We start from the raw sequence: 12,869 nt of genomic DNA, 5'->3' as shown, positions 1-12,869 counted from the left end.
CACTAAACATCATCATAAAGATGAGAAAACAGTACAAAACCATTTCAACTTAGCTTTTAAGTTTGAGAATACCACAGAAATAGTTTTGAAGAAATGACAAAATTTAAGAAGCTAAAGAGCAATTGCATTAAAAGGTATCTTGTATGCTAGCAATAGACCAAGGAACTCTGGAACTTCCACCCATACTGGCACTTCTACCTGGAAAGGCAGGCTTTATTAACAGCATAGTAAAGGCTTTCATCTGGATGTTGTGACAGTCGCCGACAAATTCGCAACAGTTGTCGAGTGGATAAAGATGAAGCCAGGGACTGTGCCTGTCAAAAAATACAAGGTGATTTAATTACTTCATTTCTGGGAATTGATCTCAGGGATTTAAACTGAATGAGTCAGGAAAAAATGTAATCCAAAAGTAATTATTTCAAGTTTTCTCCTAATTCATAAGTGCTTTCTGCCTCCTATAGTAGTGTGTGCTTTTTAATCCACACGTTTGTAATTCTGTATTTGTTGCAGCACTTCAGTGTCACGGAAATCATGATGTTATCTACAGATTTGCTTTATGATTTCACTTGATAAGCAACAGGGAAAAAATGTGCTGATAACTTAATTTTCTGTGCTATATAATACCTAACAGTAAACAGTATTGATAATAAAAAGGAGATGAGCCATGGTAGAAGGACCAATGTCTTAAAATCTATAATCTGCTCTTCACAAGCTGAATATGAGCTCTGCAAGTAATGCTCTGGCAAAACGGTCTGGCAGGATTCGTGGATGTATAAACAAGACAACACTGGACAGAAGTAAGGAGATTGTATCACCTCTGCACACGCCTTTTGGGTGGGCCACTACTGGAACACTGTGTCCTTTTCTGTTGTCCATGTGTTAAAGTAAATGCTAGAAATTGGACATGATTCAGTAAGGAGTTACAGAAGTGATTCAGGGCCTGGGAAGGCAGACCTAAAGCAACTACAGCAGAATGTAAAAACAAACAAACAAAGCCCCCCAAACAAGTGGCCATTTATTTAGAGATATAACGACCGAGAAAGAAATCCTTCTATTCACTGCATATACCGGATGAAGGTATCTAATACAAACAGGTTCCTTATTTTAGCAGGAAGCACACAACAATGAGTGTGATCTGATAAGTCACGCCATGCTTTGCCTGGGTTAACCGAAATATTTTAATTAGGTAATTTCTGAATGTTTTGCTTTGGGGCATATAAATGATTTCTAACTGCATTACGATTTCTTAATATATTGTTTTAATTGGAAAAAAATCCTCAAATTTGCAATCAAGGAAAAAAATAGAAAAGGCAACACTTTATTAATTTCAGAGTCTTTTTCTCCCTTAATCATTTTTAAGTATGAGAAATGTGTTATCACCAACTCTTTCCTCTGGAAAACTGCAGTTTTGACAAACAGACGTTAATTTTTTTGGAAAGGATAAAAGCAATCAGTTCCACGAGACTGTGCAAAACTCAAAAGCTAAGAAGGCAAAGGATAGTATGTTTTAGCTCAGCTCTGAGCAATAAGCTAGGATGGTTTAGATTGGGATAACTGCTTCAATTACTACTCTTGCTTTTCCTATTTTCATTGATCGAAGATTGTGAAGTATTTTCTGAAGCATCATCATTTACTACCAAGCATTAGTCATTGTGTTGTAAATGATGGCTTTTCAAGTGTTATCTCTGTCTCAAGACCTGCACAGCCATGGATGAAGCATGGGCAAGTGAGAGGGGTGAGTGCTGCATCCCTGTCGTCCCTGCTCACCAGTCAGGACTCTCACTGTTTTGGGAGATTATATTTTTTGTAAAGAATCTTAAACACTTGAAATATTCTCAGGCTAATTATGTTTTTGTAAGGTAAGCAATCCTCCCAAGACTCAACCTACAGGATTGCATTGGTGGAAATTGACAGCTGAGCAGAGTAACTGAGGTAGCATGCTTCATCCATTGCACCAAGTGGGAGGAATAAGGAAGACACTCTTGCCTCTTGTCTCACACCATGCCACTCCAATCTCTAAGGAACACGGGCATTTTAAAGTCAAAATTACATATAGCACCAGATCCTCCACTGGAATAAACAGAGGACAAGCCCACAGAGGAGGAACTATGTCACATCATCTGAATATTGCAACTGGGAGTTAAAGTTTTGGAATAAAATGTCCTCTTTCTTCCTTACCTGCTCTTGATTTTTATATGGAATAGCTGTAAACTCAAAATTAGGTTATAGTCCTTGTGACAGTCTTTGTAATATATATCTATCAGGCATCTAATTCAACAGGATCTTGATTGTGGTCTCTAGGTTCTATTGTATATCAAACAAACAATTACAATGACGCAAAATACACCCACAGGCTGAATATGTTACAGGTATTCTTCTATTGTTAACAAAATCACTTGAAACAATGGCTAATATTTCAGGATAATCTCTGGCAGAGGATTACTTACTTAGGCAACTCTAAAAATAGCCTGACATACCTTAGGCACATATTTCAGCTCTCCACACAAGCATGCTATTCTTGACATGTCTCATGTCACTGCTCATCTACAAGAATCCTTCCTCGGTCCGTACCATGACTCACTTCTTATCCAACATCATATACTTCATTTAGATACTTTACAATGCTATAGACATCCACATGTTTGGAAAGCACTTTTATAATGCTCTATTCAAGCATGTTACGTCTCCAAATATACCAAAAACTACATTTTTTCAGTCTACATTTGTCAAATATCAGGTGTAGAAAGTTAAATAGATGTTAATAACAACATTGTCCCATAGGTGTATTTAAAAGTCAGCCCTTTTATTTATTTTTTTTAAGCTCAGAAGAGCACAACAGCCTTTCAATATCCCTCAACTACCTGAATAGTAATACTATGAAAACTATTACCATGTTAAATCATGAAACCTAAGCAGAACAGATTACAATTTGCATATCAGTTAAACCGCTGGATTCCACTAAAAATGTTTTACATTTTAGTTACATTGAAAGCATCCAGTTGCCATAGCAATGATTTCTTCTACTTTTCACCAAGATTTGACTATCTTTTTAGAGAATTTTGTGGTTACTGTGTCAGCAGAATTTATTTTTCTTGATAAGACTGCTTTAACAGAATAACCTGTAGCAGTAACACAGATAGGAATTCTGGAGATTTCCCTTTTATATTCCTAATCTTTGCTGTTGCCCACTGGCATTTTATAATGTCTAGATAGTTTCCATTGCCGAAAAAGCCACAATAATTTCAGCTACCAAAGTTCCAATGACTGAAGTGAAGTAATCAAAACATATTTGGACAAACATGATTATCTCCATACTTATTCAGAAGGTAGCTCAGCATCTCTCATTGTAAACCACGTATCTAAACACACTGATAGTGTGTGTGCTTTTTCTTACTTCTCTAGGATTTGGGTGATTTCCTAAAAGCTTTATTTATGCAGATTCTAAAAGTGTACATAAAAATCAAAGAAGTTACAGTATATGGTTCAGTAACTGTCAGCAGTAACTTTCTGGGGCTGGTTTTCAATAAGGCAGCCTCTAAAATAACACTATAGCTATAAAGCTTTACCCAGTCTTTCTTCAAAACAAAGCAAACAGTTCCAGTAGGAGAAATCAAATCTGTGGGGAAAAGAAGAGGGGGTAGGGGAGTACTCACTGTGGCATCATTTGTCTCCCGAAGCTTGTGTGTTAATGACAACAACTGCTCCACAGCAGCACTGGGTACATTTGGAATCTGCTTGAAACAAAAACAGTATTAATCTTACTGCATGATGGGTTAAGTTCCATACACAGCTACCCATATATGCAATGAGTATACACATTCTGCAGTTGGCTTATGTCACCAAAAAAAAGGAATACAATTTTGACAATGTTTTTCTATTACAGCATCATTTAATATCATTGTAAGAATGCTAATTTATTCCAATACCATTAAAAGATAAGCAGGCTTTGAAAATGAAGACTCATTTGTGCTACGCTGAAATAGTGAGTGAAATAGCATAGCAAAATACTTTTATATAGCAAATAACCATGTTCAGTAAACAATAATCAGCATGTGCCTAAAATACTGAACGTACTTACCATTTCTTTAATAACTTGAATTTCTTCATTCTTGCTTAAAGATCGAACATTATGAAAAAGAAACAGTGTCAGAAACTCTGGACCCAGCCATTGTTTGGTACTACTTCCGATGACAGGAGGTTCTGCTAGGACAACTATTCTGAAGGAGGGGTGTATTGGAAAGATAGACCTGCAAAACAAGTTTTATAAAATGCATTACTTGACCTAAGTATTGAATATCAAATTTAATATTTTTATTTTTACAATAGATGAAAAAGGAATTATATTAGTGTGCTGAGCCATATCACAATGTCTTTTCTCATAATTTGCAAATGCAACTTTATTAAAAATAAAAAAAAGACAAAGACTGCATAACATGACTTGCAATTGCATAAATTGCTCATACTTCTCTACACTGAGAAGGGTACCCAAAGTCTCCACTTCTCATCTGCAAAATGACCTGCATGTCTCAAGATGGGCAAGCTGATGACCTGCATGTCTCGTGATGGGCAAGATACCAGCAACTAGGGTACGGTTTACTGGTTTCTATATCCCAGATGGACACATCTCATTAATTTGGTAAGATTTTTAGAAGTGCTTTACCTAAAGCAGTATGTCTAACAGGCAAATCAGGGAGAGAACATCATCTACTGAAGCTGCAGTAATGACAATTTCTTTTACTCGATTAGACTGACAGAAAGGATAAAACTGTGAAGATTGGCCTTGATATCACAAAGAGATGGATTTAGTAACACTTTAGGAACTTACTGACATTCTCTGCAGCCCCTGGAAAATCACCTAGTCGCTTGGGGTGTGATTAATGCACCCAACTTCATAATATCTCAGAAATTTATACTTCAAAGGCCAGGCCAGTCACCTCACCTTTGACTCATTTTCAAGTTAGCACAGGGAAACAGGTCCCTCAAAGACCTGCTTAAGATCTAAAGAATTTAAGAAACAACTTACTGGGTCCTTCAATCTATCCATCTAGCTAAATGTTCTGTCTCTGATGGTGGCAGCTGGAGATGCTCCTTGGGGAAGCCTTTTTCAAGGCTTATGTGATAAACTACTATCAGCATTTAATTCCCCTCGCACTTTCCCAGCACCCACAATCATGCATTCAAGGATATTAGGGATTGATCTTTATTTGTTTTAATGCCCTTTTATCCTTAGATTTGTCTAATCCCTTTCTGAACTTCATCATCCTCTCTGTCTCCACAGCTTCCTGTAGCAATGCATCCACTCTTCACTGTGTAAATTTCACACTGTAGGATTTGGTGAGTAACCGTCTCTTAAATGCCTGCCTATTTCATTCCACAGAAGATAACGGGAGCTCACTGCAACCAACTCAAGCTTAAATATACCACTGCTGGATGCATGTGTTAGGGCAGTAGAAGACTGCTGCACCTGTTTTGGGTGTTCTTCACATCTTTTGCCTGTCTTATCTATGTAATATTATCATATCTTTGGATTGGGAATTCATTTCTACTCATTCGTCAGCACAACTTCATGATCTGTAGAAGTAAGAGTAGACAGTAACAAGTCAGATATGAAAGACAGTCAAATTATGCAAGAAGGGCCTTGTTTACAACAATTAATTTTTCAGTACACTTATTAAAATAGCAGGTGCTAATTTGGAAAAAGAAAAGCAAGTGAAATTGAATTAGCTTATATTGTTAGATATGCCTGTTATCATGAGCCATTTCCCATATAAATTACAACATTTGAAATCAGAACTATTGGAGGCAAGTATTCCTCCTGGTTAAACTGAGGGGGAAAATGAGGGTGTATGAGCAATAAAATCCTAAGACACAATATGACCATTAAATATAAATTATCAAGTCTACTGTGTAGTAGGCTCATCTGTTAGTCACAACAATGAAATACAACAGAGTCATTACAGCAAACAGACTCTTGTATCAAAGCAAACACAGGGGGGTGGCATGAGTTATTCTCAGCTGAAAGTCATAAGCCTAGAAGCTATTCCCTGACTGATAAAAACAGAAATAGATGTCTGAAAACATCACATGAAAGAGGAACCAATAGGAATGTCACCGTCACTAAGCATAAAAGAAGGTCAGGGAACATTGGCCAACTTCATTATAGAAGAAAATGATCCCTAGATAGGATAAATACATACATTTCCAGGCTCACCTTTCCCCCCATTACCAAGAAGAAAAACAACCCTCCTATAATTACCTAAATTCCCAGGACCAATTCTGGTCCTTCTGCAATACCATAAGAGCAAAAAAGCCATCAGCTTTCCATCGTAAAGGAAACACATCTCTCTTGTATCACATCCACATTAACACCTAATTCAGAGAGTATGGTGGGGACAGTCAGGGAGAGAATGCAGAGAAGCTGGAGGAAAGGAGATAAAGTAAAGGCAAGCTAATTTGGTGGTATCAGTTAAAGCTACTGAAGTATACTCTAGGTTTTGACAGATCACAACACCCCCGCTATTGTTTTCCTGTTTGTAAACATGGATAAAACTACCTGGATACTTCAAAAGCTATTGTTTGGACTGATGTTTGAAATGTTGAAAAATGTCAAGGTAAGTGTATTATTAAAAAAAAAAAAGTCATAAATGACCTGATCCTGCAATGCTATGAATGCTCCATCTGTCCATGATAGCAACTGAGGAGCTTCAAAGTTGCTCCACAGTATTACAGATCAAGTCCCTAAAGGAATAGAATATGAAGCTACTATATGGAGCTCTATTTCATAAAACAAAGATCTTTGACATCTTGTATTCTTTGCAGATGAAGGCCAAATAAACGCATCTTATTAAAAACTTTTTTTAAAAAACAAAAACAAAACCACCTTTTTCTAAAACACTTAAAATTATTGAAACTCTAACACAGTAGGAAAACCTGGTTTTAGTGGATTAGTGCAGAGAGCCTCCATTCGTTTCTCTTTCTATTACATGTTTATTGATAACAGAGATAGCAGAGTGCTCTCTTGTACTAATATCCGTGTCCTTTTGACATCAGTGTTTAATTCCAACCAAGGATTACCACCACTGCTCGAGAGGAAGATCAGAACGCAGACTGCTCAGAATGGTTTTAGGGAAAGATTTTCTTGTTACTGACACATGGTTCAAAGCAAGTGAAGTTCCCAAAAGAACCAAAACGATGCAGAATGGCATTCCTAATGCCACCTTGCAAAACCAAACTGGGTTTAGTTGTCTATTGCTGTAGCATGGTTTTATAAATCTCACACTCTTTCAAAATAAAAGCAATATTATGAGTTAGGAGTTGTAGTAATGCTAGGATCACAAATGACCTATCATTTTTTCCTTGCTATTTTTCTTCAATTTCACAATATTCTAAATTTAACAGATTACTTTATCTGGAAAGCCACTAAGCTGAAAAAAAAAAAAAAGAAAAGAAAAGAAAAGAAAAAAAGCATAGCAAAAGAACAAAGTAAAAGCTAGAAAATGTAGGCAGTTAAAAACATTCATTGTTTTCAAAATTCACTTTCTGCCACATTTTATATTTGTCTCATCTACTATATATGTTGCCTTTCAACCTAATCACATGGAAAATAATCTACTGCCTGCAGAGTATTAAAACTAGACATACGTTATGAGCTTCTGAACAATTCTTATTATATACATATTTCTAGATTTTCTTGTGATAGATGGCTTTCTGCCCACCACACCAAAGCCTTATCATCTGTATGCACGCTGGGAGTGTGGGTGGATTATCCACCCAAACAGGTTAAAAGACTGCCTCATAAGACAAACCAGCACCTCACTGCCTGTCTTGTAAAAGCCATGTAAAAGCCACTCTACAGCATCTGTCTCAATTAAGTAATTATTCATTTCATAAGAAGATCTATGCAGAAATCTTGGATATGCACAGTGGATGAATGGATTTTTTCTTACACAATAATTCAACTAACAAGTAATCAACAGCTATAATTTTCTTCTATCATAGAATCATCTAGGTCGGAAAAGACCTCTAAGATAATCTAGACCATTTGTCATTTTCTTAGGGGCAGCTTTTTTTTCTTCCTCTTCTCCCTAAATTATAAACAAAAATACTCAAGTTCCCTTTGTCATTCCTGCTAGAGCTATTGACCCACCAGTCTGAAGCCCTTCTCAGGAAAATGCTAGTGGATGTGACAGACACAGAAATGTAATGAAATGATCTGTGAACATGTAACTCAAAGTCAGTAATTAAAATAATTAAAAATAAGAATATATTTTATTAGCTCTTAGAGAGGTAGTCATACTTTTAAATGAAGTTGTCAGAAATTTGATTTATGAAAAATGGTATTAAAACCAGCAAAATGTGGAAACAAATGTGAACAGCAAGCAATATTTCCCCTTTGTCTGACATTGCTAATAACACTGCTATAGTCTAAGCACTTTCACATTACTTAGTATAATACTGTTCACATTCTATATAATGTGAGGCCTGTAATTTCCTTTGGCCATATTGCGATCTGAAATACCATCCCTTTATTTAAAAAATAAAAGAACCTCTTATCATTAAGTGATACAGGTAGTAGCAGAAATAAAAAAGAATGCTGCAAAATCTGTGAGTATCATTACTCTTGAAACACTAAAAATTAAAGGAAATAAAACTGTGAAAAATAATTGTATTATTTTCTCTATCATTTTCATATAGGGACATGAAAGCTTTGTAAAAAATATATCTTGCTGCACTGAAAAGGGGATCCCCTAGAACTTCTCCATAAACATCTCAAATTTTTACCAGAAAAATCTTCAGGTGTTTCAAATCCTCTTATAAACACACACAAAAAAATGTTTACAGAAGTTTTATCTCCTTGTTTAAGAACAGTACTCCTTTTACCTATCAGGAAATAGCATTTTATGAATGGAACTTGAAAACTGACTTTCTATTAAAATCTGAGCCCCAGTAGTCTACTAAAAATCATCGTCAGCTGTTCTTTTCCATTATGAAAGATATATTTGTATGTATGGAACTTACAATCTGGCCACCTCATTTGTCAGTTTTTAATTGAGGCAACACAGAGGAACAGTTAGGTTTTTTGTATTTCATGTATTTCATGAATAACTGCAAGTAGTGCAGAAGAGAGAAACCCCACACCATTCTGTCTCATGCACACATGCACAGTAATGATGATCTTAATCAAAAAAAAAAAAAAAAAAAAGGAGCATATACCTCATGTACTCAGTTTCTCTTAGAGATAGCAGGAAGGTACCAGTTCGCTATCACAGCCACCTTCCAGTCCCTAATCAGTGCTTTTCCCCAAATCCTGCCCTCCCCTAATCTAATGATCTCCTAATGAGGCATTTGCCTTCTTTTCTTCAAATCCTGGTCCTTCAGAAATACTCCTTTTTATCTTATTCTTTCATCTCCTCCATTTATGACTATTTTTAGCTAACTCATTTAGGCCCTGCTTGACTGTTCAGAGACTTAAAAACTCTGTCAATGCACTTCCACTAAATCACTGCTGTACCTCTCAGTATGTGTTTTCCTCTTCCACTGTTTCTCCTAAGAACTACCTTAACATGTGAGATCAGGTAGCTATTAAAACGTTAATAACAAAAGAAAAAAAATACTTTTGTTAACTCTAAAATATGTATTCTGTGTGCCAAACTTAAAGCATATATTGATTTCCAATATATAAATGAGAACTGAAGTCTGAGCAAGATTTAGGAGAGGAAAAAAAAAAAAAGACTTTTGGTTCAAATAAAAGTTGAAACCACTTTCCACAGGGAAATCCTTATTGGAAGAGTAACAGAAGTTTTCATGTGCCACTCAGCAAACAACCCAAATTAAGTCTCAGCAGAAAGAGGAATGACAATGTATATTCTGCAGGCCTTGGAAAGAGCAATTGTACTGAATTTACTTCAGTCCAATTCAGAAAATCTGGATAAATAAAACTCTTTCTGTGTAACTTTAGTATCAGAAACACAGTCGAAGCCATTATTACACAGCAAAACACACCGTATTTCTCATCAGTGTGGAAAGCAACTCCCAGTCATGTCTTGGAAGCAAGAAACTGCCCAGGATATTTGCTCATAAATTCAAGGTACAATGTATTCTATACACTATTTCCACAAGGCAATTTTTTGCAGGCGAATGATGGATGGTTTGTGCCTTCCTGTTTTCTTGCACTGATTAAATCAGCTGTCAGAACCCAGATAACATTTGATCAGAAGGTGTCTGGGAAGAACACCTCACTTTGCACAGCCATTCTGCGACACTGGAAGGTACCGAAGCTTACAGTGACAGGTAACTGCTGCTGAAAAGGAGGAATAGCAGGGAGGATTGCAGTGCTGGAATCAAAGAACAACTCCTGCCATCACAGCCTGGAGCAAGTGAAAGGTAGTGATGTTTTCAGAATACATTATCAGACCAAAAACATTAGGTACAGGATCAGGTCCTGAAAAACCTTCAATTCCTCAAGATCTGACCAGTACAGCACCCTCTGTACAGATGAGTGGTCCACTGATACTGAAGACCACAGCCAAAACAAAGAAGCTGAAAGATTTTTGCACTACTTTAACTTGTCTTCAGTAGAGTGAAGACAAGTCACCCCTCTTTTAGAATGAAAGCTCATGGTCAGGCAAATAGGTCATTTAGTTCTTACCAATCTACAATAACCTCTCTGTTGCAAAACATTAAAGTTGCGTAAAAGGCTAACTTTTTAAAGTTAGGTAAAGGCTAGCTAAAGGCTAGGTAAAAGCCTTTGTGATCTGAAGGCAAGAGGGACACTCTACTGAGGAAGACCAAGAAGGACTCTTGGGGCCTCCAAAGTAGCAAAAAGCTGTGCACAGTATTTCAGTAGATCTACACTGAAGTACAAAGTTGAACACAAAGTCGGGATGAAATGCCAAGATGGATCCTTAGAGATTTTTTTTGCTTCTCTTTTCAAAGTTTGGGCTTAAAATCCTTATGAACACTTCACTGATATATAGTTCTTTACTCATAAAACAAATGCTGGAAATGCCCATCTAGCTAGCCGTATGGCTGCAGCAGCCTGTATACAAGTAGCAACAAACAGGCTTAGATTACATCATATCTTCCAAAAAGTAAGCAAATAAATAAATGTGAAAGAAGACTTTAAATTTAAAATGAAGTTCTTAAAAAACAAAAAACAAACAAAAAAAAACAACACACACCCCCTCTCACAAAACTCAGTGGTGCAGTATTTTAGATCAAAGGGGAACCAGAAATAGCAAAACAACTATGCAATAAAAGAAAAACTACTTTTTTAAAGTCGTAGTTCTAAAGGGTAGACTATGAAGAAGATCAAAGCAAAAAAATTGTACTGAGCATGACAATTAAGAGAAAAAGGGGGTTGTACATATGAAGAGTTTGCGCATCACGAGTGCATCCCTACCAGAACTGAGAACGTCTCTGGAAAGCTTGGGAGCACACACATCTTGCAGTGTAAATGTGAGCACAGTCATCTGACACTTCAAATGTTTTTTTTCGGAGATTTGAGCCATTTAAAAAACACAGCACGTTTAGCTTCTTAGATACTGCTTATTTTGTATATGCCTGAATATTAGATTGCATTTGTCTTAGAGTACACTCTACAGTATCCTTCCCAGTAACTGCAGTTTGTCATCAGTGTTTGACTATATATCAGGAGTGGCAATCGGAGAGACCTTTTCTATCTGTGGAATGTTTTTAGCAGACAAGTGGAAGTGAAGAAACAAAAAGCATAAGCATAATGGGTCCCAACCCATCCTTAGGATTTCCTGCTCCATATTAGTTGTAAATTAAATACCAGCTTTCTAGTTAATGAAGAAAAAGGAAGTAACAAGCTATATTTAATTTCAGTTTAGCTTTATTTTCAGGTGCTGTTAATAAAATGTTCCAAAATTAAGACTTATATTCTTTTACATCTTTATTTTTATGTACTTACTATTTCTCTTCAATTTCTAGCCCCTCCTTGTTGAAGGATATTTACTGATTTTCTCTTAGTTTGAGCACTCTAAACAGGATATAATTTTCTCATGCCAAAAAAAACCAACAAACAACCAAACAACAAACCATCACGAGGAAACTGGCGTTTAAAGTATGCCCTCTTAGTGATTAAAAGGTATCATTTTAAGAGGGAAGCATTTTGCAAGATGTTTTTGTAATAAAATAAAGGAGATTAAGTGCTCTACAGGATGAAAAGCTGTTTGCATTCTATAGTCATAGCCAACACTTTACCTTTCCTGTAGTTTCTCATCAGTGATCTGTAATTCTTCTTTTACGTTCTGATACCTGTCTTCTCTTAATAATCTGGTGCCATCATAGAGGGTCAGTTCTCTGTCATGTATTAGTCTGTTTGAAAATAAAAGATAAGCTTTATCTAGCCTTTAATTTCCTTCTATAATGCTTATTTCAACCAATACTTTTTTAATAAAAAAAAAAGCTACCTCAGTTAACACAGGTCATTATAAAAAAGAAGTTATAGCAGTTTAAGATGCATCCAGGTGTGAAGATAAAGTAATTTGCATTAGTAAATAGTTTCAATGCAAAGTCAGTTAGTAAACCTTGATTAAATAGAAAATAATGAGAAAATGAAAGAAAAAAAATCTTTCAAATTAAGTGATATTAAACAGCCATTTAGTCATACTGGTACCAAGTAATATACTTCTGGTTTGTTTCCTGAAGCAACATATTTCAATCGGTTTTAATGAGTAATATACATAGAGACACAGCTTTTTTTTTTTTTTTTTTTGTAATGCAGACATTGATTATATGTATGTAGATACAGCACATGCATGTCTTAGGAGAAAAATCAGAAGGTAAAGATAAACTGATTTAAAAAGAGAAAGAACAGGCTAGCATTCTTTCTTCTGCCTACTCTC

General features: G+C 35.9%; 1 protein-coding gene across 1 annotated transcript in view; it reads right to left on the bottom strand.

Moving 5' to 3' along the window:
* Nucleotides 1–12,869, bottom strand: part of VWA8 (von Willebrand factor A domain containing 8) — a 188,744-nt gene that overhangs the window by 120,026 nt on the left and 55,849 nt on the right. The window contains exons 14-17 of the mRNA XM_082784877.1: nucleotides 12,226–12,339; nucleotides 4,079–4,247; nucleotides 3,654–3,731; nucleotides 199–314 (exon numbers count right to left, since the gene is read on the bottom strand). Coding sequence (XP_082641003.1) covers nucleotides 199–314; nucleotides 3,654–3,731; nucleotides 4,079–4,247; nucleotides 12,226–12,339 — 477 coding nt within the window. The remainder of the gene's footprint in view (nucleotides 1–198; nucleotides 315–3,653; nucleotides 3,732–4,078; nucleotides 4,248–12,225; nucleotides 12,340–12,869) is intronic.

Source organism: Aythya marila (assembly GCF_965140915.1).
Source record: "Aythya marila genome assembly, chromosome: 1".
Lineage (NCBI taxonomy): Eukaryota > Metazoa > Chordata > Aves > Anseriformes > Anatidae > Aythya > Aythya marila.
Note: the sequence above shows the minus strand (reverse complement) of the source record. Positions and strands in the feature narration are given on the sequence as shown.